At 39.1% G+C, this 24913-nt stretch overlaps 1 protein-coding gene across 2 annotated transcripts; it reads right to left on the bottom strand.

Annotated features, from left to right (window-relative positions):
- Nucleotides 1–202: 202 nt before the first annotated feature.
- Nucleotides 203–22706, bottom strand: MRPS31 (mitochondrial ribosomal protein S31). 2 transcript variants are annotated; one of them, XM_060194894.1, is made up of 7 exons: nt 22518–22705; nt 20887–21147; nt 15808–15963; nt 14804–14941; nt 11422–11498; nt 6370–6513; nt 203–500 (listed from the first exon to the last, which is right to left on the bottom strand). In XM_060194894.1, exons 1-7 carry the CDS (start codon nt 22625–22627, stop codon nt 286–288), a joined length of 1101 nt encoding a protein of 366 aa, XP_060050877.1. In that variant the 5' UTR covers nt 22628–22705; the 3' UTR covers nt 203–285. The 2 variants fall into 2 exon arrangements, with proteins under 2 accessions (XP_060050877.1, XP_060050878.1); XM_060194895.1 differs by lacking the exon at nt 15808–15963 and having other exon boundaries at nt 22518–22706.
- Between the last annotated feature and the right edge of the window lie 2207 nt (nt 22707–24913).

Here is a 24913-nt window from a genome sequence, read left to right as displayed (position 1 = left end):
AGTGCTCTGATAAAAACCAAATCAAACCAATAGTTATATTTAATTCTAAGATACTTCTTCTGTTAAGAATTACAAGTTGGACCTGTGAATTCTGATAATTTTTTTCCATACAAGCATATTTTTAGCTACCAGTATATAATCGTCAGCAACTTAACATGAAATACCACACAAGTCAGATACAATAAGACAATATAGGGGAAAATTCTAGTAAAACTTCTTTATTGTAATATTCATTTCTAACCACTTAAAACAAAAATTCTCTATAGTCTTCAGTTTAACTGTACATTATTTTATTTTTAGAATGTCCTGTTTCTCATTAAAGTAATTTCTAAACCACTCTATGTGTTCTACTTTCTGTTTAACACTCAAATATGGGTTTTTGGAAAGGCCATTAGTCACCAACTCCATGAAATGGCGAATAGGTCCTTGCTTCGGAAAATCCTCCAGGTATTTATCCAGAAATATATGCTCATGAAACTCTGAGCCATCATCATCAAGACCTAGAAAGTGAGGCAAAGTGAAAACAGAAGTATTTGTTACATTTTAATTTTTAGTATAAAACCTAAACCATAAAATATTAATAAAGAAACATATCTTTACAGTAAAAGGCATGGACTCTGGCATTAGACCCAGGTTTGTCCACCAACTAAACTGTGTAACTTCTCTGAGTATTGGTTTCTAAGGAATAAGAGGATTAAAATATTATCTTCAAGGAGAATTTACAAAGATTAAGTAGGTACAAAACTTATACAGCTCTTTTACAACACTAAGCATATTGTAGCTGCATAAACTGTAGCAGTAATTACTTTTTTTCCCTTTGGCACCAGGGTTATTGCTGGAGCTCAGTACCTGCACTATAAATTCACTGTTGCTTACAGCCATTTTTCCTCTTTCCTTTCTTTTTTATTAGACAGAACTGAGAAAAATTAAGAGGGGAGGGGAAAACAAGGAGCGAAAGAGAAAGAAATGCCCCTATACCTGCTTCACCTTTCATGAAGCTTGCCCCTGCAGGTGAAATTGGAAGTTCAGACCCAGGTCCTTGCACAAGGTAATGTGTGCATCCAACAGGTATATCACTGCCTCACCCCCATAAAAACCCAGTTCTTTTAAAATTTATTTCTTTATTATTTATTAGATACAGAGATAGAAATAGAGAGGGGAGAGGGAGATAGAAGAAGAGAGACAGCTTCACCACTTGTGAAGCTTTCCCCTGCAGGTGGGGACCAGGGGCTTGAACCTGGGTCCCTGCACACTGTAATGTGAGCTCTTAACCAGGTATATCTCCACCTGGCCTCCCAAACCCCAGTTCTTAAAAACTGGGAAAAAAAAGTTACTTCAAATTGGGAAAAATTATTTGTACAGTTTCAGTGACAAAACAAACTGGGGGCTGGAGAGATAGCATGACAGTTATGCAAGACTCTCCTGTCCGTGGCTTCAAGGTCCCAGGTTCAATCCCCGGCTCCATCATAAGCCAGAGCTGAGATGTGCTCTGGTCTCTTCTATGTATCTTACTCTATATATCTCTCACTCATTGAAATAAAGTAAAACAAAAAAGACCTATAGTCAGGTGAATGGAAAACAACACTGGGAAGTGAATTTTAAATACAGGACATTCCATTTTGTCATTTTCAGTAGTATGCTCTGAAACTGATGTAGTGAGTACCTAAAATTAAAACGTTCCCCAAAGAATTAAAGTGACACTTCACAAAATAAGTATAATAAATATATTTAAAAAGTTATTGATTAGGCTGGAGAGACAGCATAATGGCTATGCAAAAAGTTTCATGCCTTTGGCAACAAAGTCTCAGGCTCAAACCCTAGCAGCAGCGAGCAGAGCTCTGGTAAGGTAGTCACTGAGGGCTGGGGCAATAACAGTGGTTATGTAAGACTTTTTTTTTTTTAATATTTATTTATTCCCTTTTGTTGCCCTTGTTATTTTTTTGTTGTTGTTACTGATGTCGTCATTGTTGGATAGGATAGAGAGAAATGGAGAGAGAAGAAGACAGAGAGGGGGAGAGAAAGACAGACACCTGCAGACCTGCTTCACCTTTTGTGAAGCAACTTCCCTGCAGGTGGGGAGCCGGGGGCTCGAACCGGCATCCTTACGCAGGTCCTTGCGCCAGTCCTTGCACCACTTGTGCTTAACCACTGCGCTACCGCCTGACTCCTTACGTAAGACTTTCATGCCTGAGGCTATAAAGTCTCAGGTTCAATCCCCAGCACCTCCAGAGCTGAGCAGTGCTCTGGTCTTTTTCTCTCTGCACATCTCTCATTGAAAGAAAAAAAGTAAAAAATAAATAAATAAAACCAATAACAAGTCACTGAGCTGTTGGGGCTCTAGTTTTTTTTTAAATTTTATTTTAAAGGAGTCTGACTGATTGATTGATTGATTACCTTTTATTGCCCTTGTTTTTATTGTTGTAGTTATTACTATTGTTGTTCTTGATGTTGTTGGATAAGACAAAGAGAGAGGAGGGGAAGACAGAGAGGGAGAGAGAGAGAGAGAGACAGAGAAAGACAGACACCTGCAGACCTGCTTCACCGCTTGTGAAGCAATTCCCCACAGGTAGGGAGCTGGGGGCTCGAACTGGGATCCTTATGCTGGTTCTTGCACTTTGCGCCACCTGCGCTTAGCCCGCTGTGCTACCACCCGACTCCCAGGGCTCTAGGTTCTAATGCGGCTTTTCAAAGTATCCAGAAGTTCTGACCTATGTATTGAGGGGAATGACAAAAGTGAGGGAGTTGCCAGAGTTTCTGATTTTCAATCAGTTAACAATCCCGTCGGGCAGGAGTAAATAGCATAACGGCTATGCAAAGAGATTTTCATGCATGAGGCTCCAAAGTCCCAGGTTCAATCCTGTTACCACCATAAACTAGAGCTGAGCAGTGTTCTGGTAAAAAAAAAAAAAAAAAAAAAAAAAAAATCCACTCAAGGAGCTGAAGTGAGACTGCCCTGGCTCTAAAGCATCAATAATACATACAGGGGGCAGGGCAGTAGCACAACGGGTTAAGCGCACAAGGATCGGCATAAGGATCCAGGTTCAAGGCCTGGCTCCCCACATGCGGTGTGTGTGGGGGGGTCACTTCATAAGCTTTGAAGCAGGTCTGCAGATGTCTATCTTTCTCTTCCTCATCTCTGTCTTCTCCTCCTCTCTTGATTTCTCTCTGTCCTATCCAACAACAATATTAACAACAACAATTAACAACAACAATGATAAACAACAAGAGCAACAAAAGGGGAATATATATATATATATATATATATATATACACACACACAAAGTTTAAGGATGCTTGCTTGCTACATTTATCTCCTAAGCAGACTGAAAAACCAAGATTTTCTTTTCATTTTCCTTTTTTCAGAAATCAGTCTTTCTCAAAAACCTGGTCAAATTTAAAGAAAAATTCCTTTGGAATTTGGACACTCGAGATCCTGATTTCTAGTGTTACTGTTGATGACATGTACTATCAGTTCATGTATTTCTATCACTCAGTGGGGTGGCTCCTAGAAATTATAGTACAGAACAGAAAAGTGTTATAGCAGCAAATCACTTGTAGAAAGTGATGACAGAGGAAGAAAGAAGGAAAGGAAGAAGGAAAGGAAGAAAGAAAAAGAAAGGAAGGAAGGAAGGAAGGAAGGGAGGAAGGGTGAAAAAAAGAGGGAAGGAAAGAGATGATAGTGGTGATGTTTATTTGTATAATCTCACTTTTTCCTCAGAAGAACCTCTTTAAAAAGTAATTATTCTGTTATTTTAGATAGGGGAAGTGAGGAGGCATGGAGAGATTAAATTCAGAATTCACTCATGAACTTGAACTCCTTCCTATCCACTATATTATACTGTTTCTCCTAGTAAAGTCACATGGCAATCCACCTCAGACTGGCTTTATTATTATTATTTTATTTATTATTACGACAATGGTAGTACTTCACACATTCTTCCTCTCTCCCTCTCTCTCTTTTTGCCTCCAGGGTTATTGCTGAAGGCACTACGAATCCACCACTCCTGGTGGTCATTTTTTCTTTTCTCCCCCTCTATTTTATTAGATTGGACAGAGAGAAACTGAGAGGGGCGGGGGAGATCAAAAGGGGGAGAGATAGATACCTGCTTCACTGCTTATGAACCGCCAGGGGACTGAACCTGGGTCCATGCGCTTAGTACTATGTGTGCCACCACCTGGCCCCCCACATATTCTCTATTCTACCACCTCTAGACTGACTTTTTCATTATTTTTATTTGCGGGGGTGAGAGGAAAGACACAGACTACATACAGCAGCACTACACCATTTCCCCTGGTGTTGTGTCAGGGCTCACACCAAGGACTCTGGTAAAGTCATCTCTCAGGTGGTCAATTCTGGGTTTTAAAATAATGTGATTAACCATGAAGACTTAGAAGAACAACCCAAGTATCATCAAGTATTTTTCTCTTAGTATCTATCACAAATTTTATTTTGTTAGTCTTTTGTAATTTTAAAATTCAGAGGAAAGGAACTAAAATGTATTTAAATGTCAAGAACTGTGCTGAGCAACTCCTTAATTTTATCTTATTTAATTCTTAAATTCTTATAATGAGGTATCTCTAATTTTATGTATGAGGAAAGTTAGGTTCAGAAAGTTAAATGATTTCCTTACAAATAAATAATAATAAGTAATTTCCTGACAGAGCTGGGATCTGTACCCAAGTCTGGACAACTAAAAAAGTTCTTGTGTTATGACCAGAGAGGTGCTTTTGTGGCTGGAGCATTGGACTTACAGGTACAAGGCCCCAAGTTTGATCTCTTGCACCACATGTGCCACAGTGATGCTTTGGGTCTCTCTCCCCATTAATAAATAAAATCTTTTAAAATAATTTTTAAAAAAATTCTTGTGTTTTTTTAGCCTTACCTTGATATACTTTTTTTTAAAAAAAAAGATTTTACTTATTTATTAATGAGAAACATAGGAGGAGAAAAAGCCAGACATCACTCTGGTACATGTGCTGCCTGGGATTGAATTCAGGACTTCATGCTTGAGAGTCTGATGCTTTATCCACTACGCCATCTCCCGGACTACATACTTTTTTGAAAAAAAGTTATCTTTTATGTATTTATTGGATAGAGAAAGCCAGAAGTCAAGAGGGAAGGGGGTGACAGAAAGGGAGAGAGACAGACAGACACCTGTAGCCCTGCTTTACCTGTCACAAAGCTTTCCCCCTGCAGGTGGGGACGGGGGACTCAAACCTGGGTTCTTGCACTTTGTAACATGTGAGCTCAACCAGGTGTGCCAACACCCAGCTCCTACCCTGATACTTTTTAACAGTGTAAAAACCAGAATACGTCATGATACATTTATTACTACACAAATGTAGAAAACCTTAAGAACCTGTTAAAGGATGTGTAATTATATTAATATTTCCCTACACAAAGTAGAATTTTATTGAAGATTAGATGTTTCTGACTTTAAACTTCCATCCAACTTATTAATCCAAAAAATTCAAGGTTACCAAAAAGTAAAGTAATAATACAGTGGCAATGTAATTCTACAAAGATTAAATTACAGACTAAGGGGAGTCGGGCAGTAGCACAGTGGGTTAAACGTGCACGTGGCGCAAAGCGCAAGGATCAGCGTGAGGATCCCAGTTTGATCCCTGGCTCCCCACCTGCAGGGAATTCGCTTCACAAGTGGTGAAGCAGGTCTGCAGGTGTCTTTCTCTCCCCCTCTGTCTTCTTCTCCTCTCTCCATTTCTCTCTGTCCTATCCAATAACGACAACAGCAATAATAATAACAAGGACAATAAAGACAAGGGCAACAAAAAGGAAATAAATATTTTTAAAAAATACAGACTAGATTTTCATAGCATTTGTTTAGGTGTTGACAATTTCTAACTAGTTTTACCATAGAAATAGAAGTGGATCTCCCCTTTCTCCATTGTCACTGGTCATCTCCATCAGTAACAACACAATAAAATGTTTTTTAAAAAGTGGATCTCAAAAAAAGGCAAGTGGATTTCTCCTAACTGAAAAGACAGAAGCCAGGCAGTAGCACAGCTGGTTCAGTACACACGTTACCATGCACAAAGATCTGGGTTCAAGCCCAAACTCCCCATCTGTAGGAGGAATGCTCCATGAACAGTGAAGCAGGTCTGCCAGTATCTCTCTTTCTCTTTCTCTCCACCCCTCTCAATTCCTCTCTGTCCTAACCAACAAAAAATAGAAAAGGGGAAAAATGTAACACCTTATGTTGTTTTCTTTATTGAACATCGAGACTTAAGTGAACTTCTAACATGTTTTAGCCATTTTGAAATTCATGTAAACATTTAGATCTACAACTTAACATCTGTCCAAATGATCCAATTGTTAAAACGTTATAAACTGCTAAGGCTAAGACTTACCTATCTCATTGTTAATTGGAAAGGTCCACAGCTTCCCCTCTTTTGTCCACTGGATCATCTCTTCAAAACCATTCTGAAGCGGTTGTTCATTCACTGTGGCTAACTGCTTAGCAAATTCCAGATCCCAAAGTGAAGGAGTTGTCTCTGTAATAAAAATATTTCACAAAAGTCTAAGTCAATGTAAAAATTATTCTATTTACAATTGTTAGAATTAACTCTGAAACTGGTAATATGTTTTCAGAACTTGATGCTCATAATTAGATAGTATGTAGTGGAAGGTGATGTTTTGCAAGCTAAAGCTGAAACAAAAATGACATATAGAGACTCCAGCTACAGAATTTAAAAGCTTTAACTTTTATGCCAGTATCAGGTAATCACTCCTAATGTCTCTTTCCCATTACTCTAGTGGAAAAGAAAAGCAAATTTTAATAATGTTTATTTTAAAATATGCTTATAAATGTGAACATTTTTTAATTATTATCTTTATTTATTAGATAGAGACAGCCAAAAATAGAGAGGGGAGGGGGGATAGAAAAGGAGAGAGAGAGACACAACTATATGCCACCAAGCTAGAGAACCTGGAAGAAATGGACGATTTCCTAGATACCTACCAATTTCCAAAACTAAGTCAAGAGGAAGTGGATAACATGAATAGGCCCATCACAGCTAATGAAATTGAAACAGTTATCAAAAATCTCCCCAAAAATAAAAGTCCTGGACCAGATGGTTTTACAAATGAATTCTACAAAACCTTCAAAGAAGAACTAATACCTCTACTTTTAAAAGTCTTCCAAAAGATTGAAGACACTGGAATACTCCCTGCCAGCTTCTATGAAGCCAACATCACCCTGACACCAAAAGCAGACAGGGACACAACCAAAAAAGAAAACTACAGACCAATATCTCTGATGAACATAGATGCAAAAATATTGAACAAAATTCTAGCCATCCGGATACAGCAATATATCAAAAAGATTGTTCATCATGACCAAGTGGGGTTTATCCCAGGCATGCAAGGTTGGTTTAATATACGTAAATCAATCAATGTGATCCACCACATCAACAAAAGCAAGACCAAAAACCACATGGTCATATCAATAGATGCAGAGAAAGCCTTTGATAAAATACAACATCCCTTTATGATCAAAACACTACAAAAAATGGGAATAGATGGAAAATTCCTGAAGATAGTAGAGTCTATATATAGCAAACCTACAGCCAACATCATACTCAATGGTGAAAAACTGGAAGCACTTCCACTCAGATCAGGTACTAGACAGGGTTGCCCACTATCACCATTACTATTCAACATAGTGTTGGAAGTTCTTGCCATAGCAATCAGGCAGGAGCAAGGAATTAAAGGCATACAGATTGGAAGAGAAGAAGTCAAACTCTCCTTATTTGCAGATGACATGATAGTATACATGGAAAAACCTAAGGAATCCAGCAAGAAGCTTTTGGAAATCATCAGGCAATACAGTAAGGTGTCAGGCTACAAAATTAACATTCAAAAGTCAGTGGCATTCCTCTATGCAAACACTAAGTTAGAAGAAATTGAAATCCAGAAATCAGTTCCTTTTACTATAGCAACAAAAACAATAAAATATCTAGGAATAAACCTAACCAAAGAAGTGAAAGACTTATATATTGAAAATTATGAGTCACTACTCAAAGAAATTGAAAAAGGCACAAAGAAGTGGAAAGATATTCCATGTTCATGGGTTGGGAAAATTAACATCATCAAAATGAATATATTACCCAGAGCCATCTACAAATTTAATGCTATCCCCATCAAGATCCCAAGCACATTTTTAGGAGAATAGAAAAAAATGCTACAAATGTTTATCTGGAACCAGAAAAGACCTAGAATTGCCAAAACAATCTTGAGAAAAAACAACAGAACTGGAGCCATCACACTCCCAGATCTCAAACTGTATTATAGGGCCATTGTCATCAAAACTGCTTGGTACTGGAACATGAATAGACACACTAACCAGTGGAATAGAATTGAGAGCCCAGAAATGAGGCCCCACACCTATGGACATCTAATCTTTGACAAAGGGGCCCAGACTATTACATAGGGAAAGCAGAGTCTCTTCAACAAATGGTGTTGGAAACAATGGGTTGAAACATGCAGAAGAATGAAACTGAACCAGTGTATTTCACCAAATACAAAAGTAAATTCCAACTGGATCAAGGACTTGGATGTTAGACCACAAACTATCAAATACTTAGAGGAAAATATTGGCAGAACTCTTTTCCACATACATTTTAAAGACATTTTCAATGAAAGGAATCCAATTACAAAGAAGACTAAGGCAAGTATAAACCTATGGGACTTCATCAAATTAAAAAGCTTCTTCACAGCAAAAGAAACCACTACCCAAACCAAGAGACCCCTCACAGAATGGGAGAACATCTTTACATGCCATATATCAGATAAGAGTTTAATAACCGGGAGTTGGGCTGTAGCGCAGCGGGTTAAGCGCAGGTGGCACAAAGCACAAGGACCGGCATAAGGATCCCGGTTCGAACCCCAGCTCCCCTCCTGCAGGGGAGTCGCTTCACAGGCGGTGAAGCAGGTCTGCAGGTGTCTATCTTTCTCTCCTCCTCTGTCTTCCCCATCTCTCTCCATTTCTCTCTGTCCTATCCAACAACGACAACAACAATAATAACTACAACAATAAAACAACAAAGGCAACAAAAGGGAATAAATAAATAAAATAAATATTTAAAAAAAAGTTTAATAACCAACATATATAAAGAGCTTGCCAGACTCAACAACAAGACAACAAATAACCCTATCCAAAAATGGGGGGAGGACTTGGACAGAATATTCACCACAGAAGAGATGCAAAAGGCCGAGAAACACATGAAAAATGCTCCAAGTTTCTGATTGTCAGAGAAATGCAAATAAAGACAACAATGAGATATCACTTTACTCCTGTGAGAATGTCATACATCAGAAAAGGTAACAGCAACAAATGCTGGAGAGGGTGTGGGGTCAAAGGAACCCTCCTGCACTGCTGGTGGGAATGTAAATTGGTCCAACCTCTGTGGAGAACAGTCTGGAGAACTCTTAGAAGGCTAGAAATGGACCTACCCTATGACCCTGCAGTTCCTCTCCTGGGGATATATATCCTAAGGAACCCAACACATCCATCCAAAAAGATCTGTGTACACATATGTTCTTGGCAGCACAATTTGTAATAGCCAAAACCTGGAAGCAACCCAGGTGTCCAACAACAGATGAGTGGCTGACAAGTTGTGGTCTATATACACAATGGAATACTACTCAGCTGTAAAAAATGGTGACTTCATCGTTTTCAGCCGATCCTGGATGGACCTTGAAAAAATCATGTTGAGTGAAATAAGTCAGAAACAGAAGGATGAATATGGGATGATCTCACTCTCAGGCAAAAGTTGAAAAACAAGATCAGAAGAGAAAACACAAGTAGAACCTGAACTGGAATTGGCGTACTGCACCAAAGTAAAAGACTCTGGGGTGGGTGTGTGGGGAGAATACAGGTCCATGAAGGATGATAAATGACATAGTGGGGGTTGTATTGTTAAATGGGAAACTGGGGAATGTTACACATGTACAAACTATTGTATTTACTGTTGAATATAAAACATTAATTCCCCAATAAAGAAATAAATTTAAAAAAAAAAGGAGACAGAGAGACACCTGTAGCACTGCTTCACCAATCACAAAGCTTTCCTCCTGCAGGTGGGGACTGGGGTCTCGAACCTAGGTCCTTACACTTTGTAACGTGTGCTCAACCAGGTGTGCCACCATCCAGCCCCTAAATGTGAAATTTTTTACAGAACATGTGAATCTAATCTGTTAAGTCTAACATGTTTATTTTTAGTCTGTCAAGATAAATCACTAATGGACTAGAAATAAAGGCCAAAGAATTTAAATTAACATACCAACATAATATTACCAATGTACACTAAGCTTTTAGTCTGTGTTAAATGTTTCTGATGTATTTATTATTCAATTCCCACAAGCAAGCCTATAAGCTAGGTAGTATAACATTATTTTCTTACTACTATATGTTTTAATTCATTATTTAGAAACTCAAGAATGAATTAGATTTCCATAGTCACTGCTGGTGAGAATGTAAAATGATTAAATCATTTTGGAAACCGTTGGGTAGTTTCTTAAAAAGTCAATAATCGGGGCTGAGTGGTGGCACAACTGGTTGAGTGCACATGTTACAATGCGCAAGGGCCTGGGTTCAAGCCCCTGGTCCCCATGGGCAGGTGTGGTCCTTGTGCTTTGTGTCATGTGCGTTTACCCCACTGCGCTACTTATTGCCCAGCCCCCCCAATACAAATTATTAAGAAGAAAATGGGGGGGGGGTGCACCTGGTTAAGCACACACTTTACAGTGTGCAAGGATACAGGTTCAAATCCCTGCAGAGGGAAAGCTTTATGAGTGGTGGAACAAGGCTGCAAATGTCTGTCTTTCCCTCTCCCTCTTCCTCTCAACCTCCCCCTCCCCTCTCAATTTCTCTCTGTCTCTATCTAGTAAATAAGTAAAATCTATACTTAAACAGATTAAAAAAAACTGTATCTTTATAGATTATAAACTGCCTTAGGACAGGAGTCACATATTTATTTTCACTAATAACACAGAAGTGCTATCATGCAAATCATAGGTGACCACATTCAAGCTCTAACACAAATCCTTAGTTCTGAAGTCAGGCAGCTAGCAGTTTTGTTTTTGTTTTTACTGGTGGAGCACTACTCAGCTCTGGCTTATGGTGCTGTTGAGAATTGAACCTGGGACTGCAGAGCCTTAAGCAGGAAAGTCTTTTTACATAACCATTATACTATCTCCTCAGCAGCTGGCAGTTCTTACCTCCCATTATCTCTTAGAATACAATATTCCAAGGGGAGAAATATGACCAAGACTAGCAATGCCAACCACTACACTTTGGTAAGACTGAGGCCAAAGACAGGGTGAGATATTAAAATATCTGACTAATATACAATCAAAACTTGTTAAGAATGTTTTTGAAAGAAGGAACTTTGTTAACAGACCTGTTTCAGGTGCCTCTTCTGCATCTGACTTCTCAAAAATATTAAGTCTCTTCCCCTTGAATATACTTTGGTTAAGACTGAAAAAGGAAAACAATCAGTTTTATTGAATATTTCATACACCCCCAATAAAATACAGCCTATGAGAAAACATTTTACATGAACTATTATTCAATGTAGATGGAAAATCACTGGTCAACTTAAAAATAAGAAGACCTTATTAAAATTAGATAAAGTAGAGGCCCAGGAGTAGGGCTTGCATAAAGCATTCAACTCTTCAGCATGAGGACCCAAGTTCGATCCCTGGATATCAAACATACAAAAGTGATACTCTATCTCATAAATAAATAAACAAATAAATCTTTAAGAAAGCAAATAAAAGGTGGGGATAGATAGCATAATGGTTATACAAAAAGACTCTCCAGCCTGAGGCTCCCAAATCCCAGGTTCAATCCCCCACACCACCATAAACCAGAGCTGATCAGTGTTCTGGAAAGAAAAAAAATCCTGCTTAAGGCTCCAAGTTCTGAGTTATAGTCACCAGCCCCATCATAAACCAAAGCTGAGCAGTGCTCTAGTTAAAAAAAAAAAAAAAAAAAAAAAAAAAAATATATATATATATATATATATATAAAATGAATTTTTTTAAAAAAAGCAAATAAAGATCACAGAACACTTTTTTCTTTATTGGGGGTATTAGTGGCTTACAGTTGACAGTAAAATACAGTAGTGTGTACATGTGTAACATTTCTCAGTTTTCCACATAATAATCTAACCCCCTCTAGGTCCTCCTGTGCCATCATGTTCCAGAACCTGAAACCTCACCCCAACCCCAAAGTCTTTACTTTGGTGCAATGCACCTCCTCCTCACCCCCCACTCCACATGTTTTATACTAAAAGATCTCAACATATTTTTATTGGCATTTATGCTTTAGAACTATTCTCAGTGCCTTGAATGCTTCTCTCCACCAGCCAATATTCCCTCAGCTGTCTGTCAGGTAAACAGGATGAGGGACTAAAGTAATTTACAGTAAACAACAACTGATTTGGAAAGTGTGGAATTTTAAAAAGAGAATTGCAGGAGTCGGGCAGTAGCGCAGTGGGGTAAGGGCACGTGGCGCAAAGCGCAAGGACCGGCGGAAGGATCCCGGTTCGAGCTCCCAGCTCCCCACCTGCAGGGGAGTCACTTCACAGGTGGTGAAGCAGGTCTGCAGGTGTCTATCTGTCTCTCCCCCTCTGTCTTCCCCTCCCCCCCCTCCATTTCTCTCTGTCCTATCCTACAACAATAAAGAACAACAAGGGCAACAAAAGGGAAAATAAATAAATATTAAAAAAAAAAGAGAGAGAATTGCACAAAAGAGGAAGGAAGGGGATGCACATTTGCCATGCATCCATTATAAAGAATTCATACACGTTCCTTAGGAAAGTCAATTAAACTGGTTTCACTTTAAGCATTTCATTCAGGAGAGAGGTGACAATGGGGCTATGTAAGTTGCCCTAGTCACAACTTAAGTCAGGCAACTGTGACTTCAAAGCCAGTGGGCCATGAATCACACCCTCTGTAATAGAAGGAATCAGTTCAGGGCTGATTGTCTCAAGTTAGAGTTGAGTAACCAATTTAGTATCTCATCACTGCTTCCCTTTATTTTAGTCCTTTAGTCAGATTTTCAATGCACTGATCATATATTGCACAATAACCCCTTTTCTACTTTTTGTTTGCTTCTCTCACCACCTTCCCATTTCAGCACATATGCAAATCAAAACTATAATATAACATTCTGATGTGGTTACATAGAATATTTTCAAATAAATTCGGTTTAAAGAAGATTATAAGACTGAAGTAAAGGGAGTCGGTGGTAGTGCAGCAGGTTAAGCGCAGGTGGCGCAAAGTGCAAGGACCAGCTTAAGGATCCCGGTTGGAGCCCCTGGCTCCCCACCTGCAGGGAAGTTGCTTCACAGGTGGTGAAGCAGGTCTGCAGGTGTCTATCTTTCTCTCCCCCTCTGTCTTCCCTCCTCTCTCCATTTCTCTCTGTCCTATCCAACAACGATGAAGACAACAAGAATAACTACAACAATAAAAACAACAAGGGCAACAAATGGGAATAAATAAATGTCAGAATGTCCCATAAATTAAAAAAAAAAAAGACTTAAGTAAAATATTCTTGAAGAATCTTAAGCCTCAGGTACACATTCTATTTTACTCAGTAGCATGCTACAGATACAAAATGACAAGGGCGGGCGGTAGTGCAGTGCAAGTGCACATGGTGCAAAGTGCAAGGACCAGCATAAGGATCCCGGTTCGAGCCCCAGGCTCCCCACCTGCATGGGGTCGCTTCACAGGGGTGAAGCAGGTCTGCAGGTGTCTTTTTTCTCCCCCTCTCTATCTCCCTTCCTCTCTCAATTTCTCTCAGTCCTATCTGACAACAGCAGCAACAATGGCAACAATAACAACAACAACAAGAGCAACAAAATAGGAAAAATGGCCTCCAGGAGCAGTGGACTCATACTGTAGGCACCGAGCCCCAGCAATAATGCTGGAGGCAAAAAAAAAAAAAAAAGATATAAAATCACTTTAAATTGGTAATTCAAATAATTTTCCAAGCATAGTAACTTCTTGAAGTTCCTTTATTAACTGCTAATCATCTTTTCCAGCCTTCCACGATACTTTAGTAATTTTAACAACCAGAGGAGATAATTTAAGTTCCTAAGGTTATACTTAAGACAAAATCCATGGGTTATCAGTATTAGAAACATACTCCAACTGTGACCATATCTTGCTTTATAAAGGTCAATCAGATATTGCCAAATCATGTCCAAATGTCTTCTTAGAACTGCAATTATCACTTCATAGGCTTTCATTAAAAAAGAACAGAAACTTAATGCAATGCAGATGGTTTTCTATTACAAAATAGGTATAAGGTATGGCTTAGCATCTTTAAGAACTGCAAATTACTAAATAATGCAAATGGCTACAAATAACTGACCACTTTAAAGTATGATGACCTTCCTTTCCTTCCTTTTTAGAGGTGGGTTATGTCTCTAAGACATGAAGATAATTAGAAAAAGGATAGGAATACACATTTTCAGGCATGCATCAGAATAAAATATAGCACTGCTCACAAAATGCTCACTTGTTCCAAACTCAGTTAGCTCCACTTATTCCTTGTTCATCATGGATAAAATGAGGTAAGGCCCATTTTGATTAATGGGACAAAAAAGTGTCCCTACATGGGCAGCTAGTCCCAGGGCACCCTTCTGTCTCGATACAACGGTACATGGTCAATAAGATGACAGGCCAAAAATGTACAGATAATTGTCAGCAATAGCAGACTCAGCAGTAAAAGTACAGTGAAACAAAGCCAAATAGGTTACAAAGTCCAAATACCATGTCCTAAGAGCACTGGTCTTCTCTTGGTCAAGAAAATCATCAGCACCTTCATCAAACTGAATCTGATGCACTGGCCTTCTACTTCTGGCTGTGGGAGACTTGGCAATCTTCATATCTGATATTAAATTACTGAAACTGAAATAAGAAACAGGTTAAATACATTAGAAACTTTACTTGTGGATAGTAATAAACTTTCCTAAATGTGAGATTCATATCACTTAATTTTTTTCACACTTATGCACTAATACAGCATAAAGAGCTATGCTTAAACAGTCTTAAACATAAACATTCACATTCCACAAAGATTTATTTTTCTGTTCATTTAAAGACGTTCTTCAGAAATACTCAAGACATAAAAACATATTCTGTCAAGCTGCTAAACATCTAGAGAAGTTAGCTACAATCAGTATACCTGTATACCAATTGCCTACATTTTAAAAATGCATAAAAATTGAATGTTAGGTATTTTTACTTATTGTTTTACACTTGCTCAAATACCAATAAGGCCACTAAATGGCATCATATGTGAGCTTCTGAATTCATTCCCAGGCACTGCATGAAAATGAATCATCAAAGTATTACATTCTGTTTATGAGGTAACTTTATATATAAATTAATGTACCATATATTATACTATATATTAGTCATCTGGCACATGATGATAGCCCATCTTTAGCTATTTTATTTATTTTCCTTTTTTTTTTAATCATTGTGTGGTTATTATTACTGTTGTTATTGATGTTGTTGATGGAGAGGACAGAGAGAAATGGAGAAAGGAGGGGAACATAGAGATGGGGAGAAAAAGATAGACGCCTGAAGACCTGCTTCACTGCCTGTTAAACAACCCCTCTGCAGATGGGGAGCTGGGGGCTTGAACTGGGATCCTCACGCCAGTCCTCGGGTTTTGCACCATGTGTACTTAACCTGCTGAGCTACTGGCCAACCCCCGATAGCCCATATTTAGATGTCAGCATTCATGACATAGTTATTTAGTTACTAACCTAATTTTAGGTCTTTCTTTATTTCTCTGTGCCTTTAAGTCTTCCTCATGCAGCTGGAGCTGTCTGAGCAGCTCTGACTTGGTTGTCTGCCTGTTAAAAGGGAGAGAATCTGCAACAGCAGATGCAGCAGCCACCAACTCAGGACTGAGGGACTCACTGTTAGAAAAAAAAAGAATCATTATTTACTAGGTCATTCACTTATTAGAAAGTAAAATTTGTCAGAAACAACTTTCTGTCACTCAAAAGTATATTTAATTCAATTTCTGACAACATCAGGAGTTTATAAGTATGAGGTACCAGTTTCAGAAAAACTTCAAGATGTTAAATTTAGTGGACACTTAGCATAGTTTTGGCTAAGAACAATATATTAGACTGGAAGGGTAAGGAATCAGCCTTAGAAGTTATAAAGTCATAGGACCTTTTAAGAAATATTTATTTCCTTTTGTTGCCCTTGTTGTTTTATTGTTGTAGTTATTATTGTTGTTGTTGTTTGATAGGACAGAGAGAAATGGAGAAAGGGTGGGGAAGACAGAGAGGGGAAGAGAAATGTATACACTTGTGAAGTGACTCCTCGTGCAGGTGGGGAGCCGGGGGCTTGAACTGGGATCCTAACGCCAGTCTTTGCATTTTGCGCCACCTGCACTTAGCCTGCTGTGCTACCACCTGACTCCATAAAGTCATAGGACTTTTAAATTAGAGGTAATTTTATTTAAAAGTTGCTCATAGAAGTTTCATTCATCATAGTCTAAAACTATAAACAACCTAAGTCTATCTTTAGGAGACTATAAATTGTGGTACATTCACATAATAAAGAAGTACTCAGTTTTTGCCAACAACATGAATAAAAATGAATGGAAGAAACTGGAGAAAAAGGAGTGCAGTAAGCCCTCACTTAACATCCTACACAGGTTCTTGAAAACTGTAATTTTATGACAAGTCATACATAATGAAATAGAATCTTTAAATAACATCATTTTCTTCAATGTCACTTCAAGTTAATGATTAGGAAAAAAAACTATTACTACTGAGCAAAATATATTATATGAGGAACTCCTTTATAGATCCTGTTTATACAAGTACTAGAACAGGAAAAAAAAAATCAATGGTGAAAAATAAAATAGTGATTGCTTAGGAGAGAAATCTATTGACATAAAAATTGGAAAATGGGAGGGCCGGGCAGTAGCACAGAGGGTTAAGCGCACATGGCACCGAAGCATAAGGACCGGCATAAGGATCCTGATTCAAGACCCCAGCTCCCCACCTGCAGGGGAGTCGCTTCACAGGCGGTGAAGCAGGTCTGCAGGTGTCTTTCTTTCTCTCCCCCTCTCTGTCTTCCCCTCCTCTCTCCATTTCTCTCTGTCCTACCCAACAATGACATCAATAGCAACAACAATAATAACTACGACAATAAATCAACAAGGACAACAAAAGGGAAAACAAAAAAAAAATTGAAAATAAAAAATGCTCTTCATCTTGGTAAGTCTGTGGATTACATGAAAATGGTCCTTTATTAGAATCTTACAGCTAGAATTTGTATAGTTCAGTGTATATAAATCTTAACAAGCAAAAAAAACCCCTATAAATCAATATCAAGTAGAAGATAGAAAGTGGGTAAAACTATAGATAATATAGGAAATGGCAAGATGTTGCCAAGCATTGAAGTTGGGTAACAGGTGCCTCGATGTGCATTTTACAGCTTTGCTTCCTTTATGATTTAGACTTTCCTGCTAAGAGCAGCCAAGGCAGAGTACAGGATATGTGTGAGTGAAGTCCCAAGTTCAATTCCTATTACTGCATAGGCACTGGCTTTCTCATAAATAAGCAAATCTTAAAATAAATAAACCTTTTAAAAGAAAAAGCCACTCTTCAGAAAGTTAAGAGTGAAGTTACTAGAAACATATCAGAAATAAAAAATAACTTATTTACATTTTTTTTAATCACAAGAGAATTATCACATCAATTGAGTGGGGGCCAAATGACTGATGTACTACACTTGTACTACACCTGATGATCTGTTATCCCCAAGGTTGTTGGATAAAGATGTCAACAACTTTGCTTAGTAAGAAATGGGAGTATAGGGGCTGGGTAGTGGCGCAGTGGGTTAAGTGCACATGGTGCAATGCCCCTGGCTTCCCACCTATGGGGGGGTGTCACTTCACAGGTGGTGAAGCAGGTCTGCAGGTGTCTTTCTCTCCCCCTCTTTGTCTTCCCCTCCTCTCTCCATTTCTCTCTGTCCTATCCAGCAACAACAACAATAAACAACAAGGGTAACAGAAGGAGAAAAATAGCCTCCAGGAGCAGTGGATTCATAGTGCAGGAAGCCCCAGTGATAACCATGGAGACAAAAAAAAAATAGTATCTTGATGGGATAAATATGACTGGAATGGGGCAAAATAAAATAAGAACAAGAATAACAATCTGCTAAAATAAAGTGCTACTTTAAAATGACAAGACTGAGAAAGTTTGGGGTAGTCTGGCCATAGACAGAAAAGTGTTACTTTCTAAACTTTCATCTGTGAATGAAGTGTAAGTAAAGGGTACCCCACATCACCTTACCTATGGCATGAATTACTTACAAATTTTAATTTCAGATTTTAATATATATATTTGATCACAGTATGCAAAGAATATAGTGAGTATTCCTTTTCTAGAATCATGCACTTTATAACAATGGTGTGTTCTTGTTAATCCTAGCTTCTGATTTTGTAATATGAAATGGTCTAATTATAAGAGAATCTCTGTCATCAAACATAAGATAATGTTGAGAGCACATGCCACCATGCACAAGGAATCAGGTTCAAGTCCCTGGTCTTCAGCTGCAGTGGGTTGGACCTTCACAAGCAGTAAAGAAGGTCTGCAGCTGTCTTATCTTTCTCTTTCCCTCCCCTTTATATCTCTCCCTCCTATCTCAATTTCTCTCTGTTCTATCAACTAAAAGGAAAGAATGGCTGCCAGGAGTATTGGGTTCGTTGTGCAGGCACTGACCCTGATGGCAAATTATTATTATTATTAGTGATGGTGACATACAAGTATCTTTCTATATACTAACATTTTATTCATTCATGAGAAAGATAGGAGGAGAGAAAGAACCTGACACCACTCTAGTACATATGCTGCCAGGGGATCGAACTCAGGACCTCATGCTTGAGAGTCAGTGCTCTATTCACTGCCCCACCTCCTGGACCACATCTATATACATTTCAATCAAGTGTTGAAAGCTTGTTAAAATATCAAGGTCCCAGTGCCCAGCTACAGTGGGGAAGATTCATGAGTGATGAAGCAGTGCTGCAGATCTCTCTCTCCTTCCTCTATCAATTTCTCTCTGTCTCAACTAATAAATACATAAGAATAAAAATAATAATTATTGGGGGTCGGGCGGTGGCAAAGCGGGTTAAGCACAAGTGGCGCAAAGTGCAAGAACCAGCATACGGAATCTGGTTCAAGCCCATGGCTCCCCATCTGCAGGGGAGTCGCTTTACAGGCGGTGAAGCAGGTCTGCAGGTGTCTATCTTTCTCTTCCCCCCTCTGTCTTCCCCTCCTCTCCATTTCTCTCTGTCCTATCCAACAATAAACAACACCACAATAACAATAATAACCACAACAAGGCTACAACAAGGGCAACAAAAGGGGGAAAAATGGCCACCAGGAGAAGTGGATTCATGGTGCAGGCACTGAGCCCCAGCAATAACCCTGGAGGCAAAAAAAAAATTTTTAAATAAAAATAATAATTATTATTTTTTAAAATTTCAATGTGGATTATTCACAATAACTAAAACATGAAAGCAACCTATATACCTATTGACCAATGAGTGGCTGCATAAAGAAGTTATGTGATATATACTCAATGGAGTTCTACTCAGCAATTTTTTAAAAGATAGTATTAAATAAATAAATAAAAGACGGTATGATGTCCTCTTGGACAAAATTAATGGCACAGGAGGTGAATATGCTTAGTGAAGCAAGGATGTGAAAGACAACTACCAGATAGTTTCACTCATGTGGAATATAGAAAACTGAAAGTCATGAACTTAGGGGAAAAAAAAAAAAAAGGAGTCAACTTGTCTCTAAATCTTCATGAAAACAAAGGGGCAGAGAATTTTGGTGGTGTGCATGGTATGGAACTATGCTTCCATAATCTTTTGATTTTGTGAAACACTACTAAATCACTAATAAGAAAAATAAAACAATTTAACATGGAACAGGAAATGAGAGTGGTGATGCAAAAGTTAGTCCATAAAAAAATGATACAAATTCCTCCTCAGTTCTCTTGGGAGACTTATCCTTGGAACAGAGGCACTGTCCTTTAAGGAAACTTAGGTCACGAAGCCAGGCAGTACCACTGGTAGAGCACACCTGCTATAAAGCAAAAGGATCAGGGTTCAAGGCCCCCTATCTATCACGCTCTCCTGTCTCAATTTTACTTTGTCTCTATCCAGTAATAAATAAATTAAAATATTAGGGGGAAAAAGTCAATCAGACTAGAGTTAGTAACACTGAGTTCTCAATTAGAACACTACTGGTTTCCTCTTTTATACAGCATATACAGGTATCCCCCATTTAAATATAAAAACAAAAGTATTTCTCAAGTAATTTTTAGTCCACATACTTACAAAGTGTTACCTCGTTTTCATTTACTCAGTATTGCTCATGTACTCTTAATTCATTTTGGTTGTCTGGTTTGGTTTGGTTGGTTTTTTATTTTTTATTTTATTATTTTTTAAAGATTTTATTTATTTATTAATGAGAAAGTAGGAGGAGAGACAAAGAACCAGATGTCACTCTGGCACATGTGCTGCCGGGGATTGAACTAGGGACCTCATGCTTGAGAGTCTAGTGCTTTATCCACTATGCTACCTCCTGGGCCACTTGTTTGGTTTTTCAACCAGAGCACTGCTCAGCTCTGGTTTATGATAGGGATTGAACCTGGGACCCCTGGTGCCTGAAGCATGAAAATCTTTTTGCAAAGCTATTATGCTATCTTCCCAGCCCTCTAACTCATTCCTCGCCCCCCAAAAGAAAAAACTTACTAGAATTGGAATAATTATTATCAAAGAACGTCCAACTTGCAATTCAATTTACCTCTCCTGTGAGGCAGCTCTTCTACCTTTTTGATGTCTACCAGTTGAAGCCTCCGAACTTTTAAGTGGTTTTCTGCCAGGTGGCCTTGTTGTTTGCACATTTGCTACGCTTAATTCAACTTTCATGTCCATAATAATATTCAACAAGTCTTTTTTCTTCTTCTCCTGTATGTTGACTGGCTCCTTGGAAACATCCTGGGTTGGAACAGATGCATCATCTTTCTTGCTGTAGATCACACTGTTAGTACTGAAATATCTTGTCCTTAAAAGATTATAAATAAAAAATGTGTTTAGTCTTGTGCAATAATTGTTATGTACATTTTCTCATACTCACATCTTTCCTTAGGGCTGGTACTAGTCCCATTTTGCAGATAAAGAAGTGAGAAATCAGTGAAATACAGTTAACTTACCCAAGGTTACAAAGCTCAGAGCTCTCTAAGACCCAAGACACACCAGTGCTTCAGAAATGGGTTACAGGTATACTAAGATATTGACCAACTGGTCTTTTAAGCAATGACCAAGAACCAGGGCTGCTGGCACTGCCCAAACTGTCTATAGCCTCTTATTTACCTCAGGCCTTAGTATAAATATAAACTCTATGTGCTCTATGGTATTAAAAGAAAAAGTTGTAAAACACTGTCAACAAATCTCAATTTATTATTCTCAAACCACATCTGACTGCCAAATACTTGATGTAAATATTTCCTTTCAAATGTCATAAGGGTGGGTACAGATAGCATAAAGGTTATATAAATACACTTCCCTCAGGCTAGGGGTATGGATTGACCTGCCAAAACCCATGTTCAGTGGAGAAGCAATTACAGAAGCCAGAATTCCCACCTTCTGCACCCCAAAAAGAATTTTGGTCCATACTTCAGTGGGAGAGAAGTGATAGGGGGAAGATGACCAGAGGACTCTGAATTCCAACTGCATCAGGACCCAGAGAGAAAAGTGGAAAAAAAGGAAGGTCACTCAGAAGTAGTAATAGGTATAGGTGTGACTTAGAAAGAAAAAGAATATAGGACCATAGGGGGAGAAGGCGGGGGGCACAAATATACATACATAGTTAAAAATAATAATGAATCATTAAGTTAGTGGTCCTCAACTTAATGATACTTTACGCGTCGTGTTGAAACTATAAGCTACAGTGTCACTTAGGGCTCAACTCGGTGCCGCCAATAATGCGAGCACCTGCCACAAGCTAGATACGGCGGGACGGGGAGGGGGTGCACCTGGTTAAATGCACAAGGACACAGGTTCAAGTCCCCGGTCCCCACCTGCAGAGGAGAAAGGGTCTCCAGCAGGTGAAGCAAGGCTGCAGGTGTCTCTCGGTCTCTATCTCCCCCTCTCTTCTCAATTCCTGTCTCTATTCAACAAATAAATAATATATATGCAAGAATGTCACGGCCATTTTGGGAAGCAAAACCCAAAGCCAATTCCTGACGCTGCTGAAGGTCAGAAGGGGCTGCGGGGCTCTGCTCACCTCTGACCTCGGCAGGTGCTTCCCTTTCTGGGCTCGCTCTCTCCTCGGGCTAAAAGCTGCGGTTGCTAAAACCCCGCAGATCATAATCTAACTCCCCGCCTCCCCCCCAACTCTAGCATGATGGGGAGCTGGGGACCCGCGGCGCCTACCTGAGCGCCCCCCGCCCAGACGAGGGGGACACACGCGGAGCCCCCGGGGGCCCGCGGCCTCCAGCGCACACGGAGCGGCGGGGGAGGGTCGCGGACAATCTCGCGAACATTTCGCGGAAACCAGCACCACCCGCAACACACCGGACGTAGTAGGTGCTCCACCCAATGTGTTCCCCGCTCACTCTTCCGTTCCCAGTAGACCCGAGCCTTTTCCTTTTAGTTCCGGTAGACAACAGAGGTCGGCAATTGAGTTCCGGGCTGGCCCGAGGCGGGGCGGAGCTCGCTGCCGGCGACCCCGCCCTCCTGCCCGCAAGTTCCGCAGTGGGGCGGGGCTGGAGGCGGGGCCTGACTGACACGTGCAGGTGCCCTCCACCCAGCAAAGGATGCAGACACAGGTAATACCAGGCAAAGGACAGATTTCCTTCCAAGTGTTTTGGAGAGAAGTCTCCATAGCGTTCATCTAGTACTCAAAATGATCCGTGGAGTGACAACTACACTGTAAATCATTAACTCCCTACCCAGTAAATTAAAAAGAAAATGATCTATGGGAACAAATTTGCTACCCCATATTATGTTTCTCTGGCATAAGGATTATTTTGAGCTGCTTACTTTTAAAAATATTTATTTCACTTTCTTTTTGAATGTGAGACACGCGGGGAGAAAGACACAGAAAGCCCAGAACACTTATCAGCTCTGGCTTGTGGAGCTGATGGGGATTGAACCTGGAATCTCAGTCTCAGGCATAAAATTTGCATAATATCATCATGCTTTCTCCCAACCCCTGAGCTGCTTGATTTTTAAGTAGCAGCACATAGGGAAAGCTCTGAAAACTGAGTGTAAGTTGGCCATATTGCAAGACATGCACGCACATAGAAGAAAAACAAAAACTCCAAAAACTGTAAGGGTATCTTCCTCCCAGCTCCAAGAATAGAAAGCACAGTACAAATATATATCCTAACAAAGTCTGTTAAAATTATTTTCTGTATGTTCACAACCCAGGTCTGAGCCAAGTCCCCACAGCATCAAAGGTATCTTCGCTGCTGTGGCTTCATTCACTTTCTCTCTCTGGAGGAAAAATAAAAATTACTCTCTATATCTTACAGTTTCGTTATGGCCCAACAAACGTTTTCTTACTAAATATTTGCTTTTCCTGACTTGCTGTAAATTGTCTCTCTTCCCTCCCCCAAAGTTTCAGATCCTAATTCCTAAAAAAGGTAATGGTCTAAGCCATTTCAGGAATCAGTCCATTTTCTCAAATGTCTTTCATGTATATGGGATTGATAGGCCGTGTTAAAATTTTGTTTTACTCGTGCTAATATTTACTTGCTTATTTATTTATTTATTTATTTCTCCTTTCCTTTTGTTAGAGAGAACATGTCAGCCAAGAATTTGGAAGGGTAGAAGAAAAATTATCTTTCTTCCCCTACACCACCAAGGAAGAAAAAAAAAATTAGCTATACTTGTAGAGTGCACACTTTACCATGCTTCATGAGAGCAATGGAGGAGGCATATTTTCCCTTCTCTCTTTCATCCTCTATCAAACAAAAGGGGAAAAAAGGGTGGGGGGGGCAAGAGATGGAAAAAGCATTTTTACTCATTTGGTTTCTCCCTTTCATTAAAAAAAAAAGTTAAATAACAATTTGAAAAACAGACAAATCCCAAGGACACTGTGTTAGTGAAAGAAGGCAGATCCAAGTGACCACACGCTGTATGAATCACTTTTTTTTCTCTTTTCTTGGACACTGTGACGGAGATAAGAATCTAGAGACAGCAATCAGATTGGTAGTTACCAGGAAATGCAGATAGGAGAAGTGACTGTGCATGAAGGTGTTTGAGGGAACAATGTCTAGGATTACTGAAATATTTTTTAAGTTTTTTTTTAAAAAATTTGTGATTAATAGTGGATTACAAGGTTGTAAGATTACAGGGTTCAGTTCCACATCACATCCATAAAATATTCTATCTTGACTCTTGTAGGGGTTTTGACATTTTTATGTTTATCATAAAATGTAGACTGAAAAGTGAATTTCTCTAGATATAAATGATGTCACAATAAATTTGATGTCAACCAAAAAGATAATTCATAGAGTAATAACTAAACCACAAAAAAGTCAAGAAACTCTAAAAAAGTTAATCTGTTCTTTGAAAGACTGTAACTTGTACAGTCTCCCAAAGAGATCATTCATAAAACTGACAAAAATGTAATCTGAAAGTAAAAAGGTTTTCCCTCCTTTTGTTCCCATTTTGGCACTCACTAGTCATTTTCTGCCAGTAACTCCTTGAATTATGCTCTCCAGAGCAATATGCCACTGGCCGGAGACAGCAAATAAGTTGATAGGTCCTGATACACATCAGTGACTTTGTTCAAAATGTCTCATGAAATTCTACACTAAACG

The sequence above is a fragment of the Erinaceus europaeus genome, chromosome 7 (genome assembly GCF_950295315.1).
Source record: "Erinaceus europaeus chromosome 7, mEriEur2.1, whole genome shotgun sequence".
NCBI classification, from domain to species: domain Eukaryota; kingdom Metazoa; phylum Chordata; class Mammalia; order Eulipotyphla; family Erinaceidae; genus Erinaceus; species Erinaceus europaeus.
This window is presented reverse-complemented; position numbering and strand designations above follow the sequence as displayed.

Bases quoted from the DNA above. Each gene is read 5' to 3' on its own strand.
- MRPS31 (XM_060194894.1), bottom strand. From the start codon at position 22,627: ATGTTCGCGAGATTGTCCGCGACCCTCCCCCGCCGCTCCGTGTGCGCT. The intron at 21,148-22,517 runs GTAGGCGCCGCG...TAATCTTTTAAG, and splicing joins TCTGGGCGGGGGGCGCTCAG to GACAAGATATTTCAGTACTA. The intron at 6,514-11,421 runs GTCTGTTAACAA...TTTTTATTACAG, and splicing joins AGAAGAGGCACCTGAAACAG to AGACAACTCCTTCACTTTGG.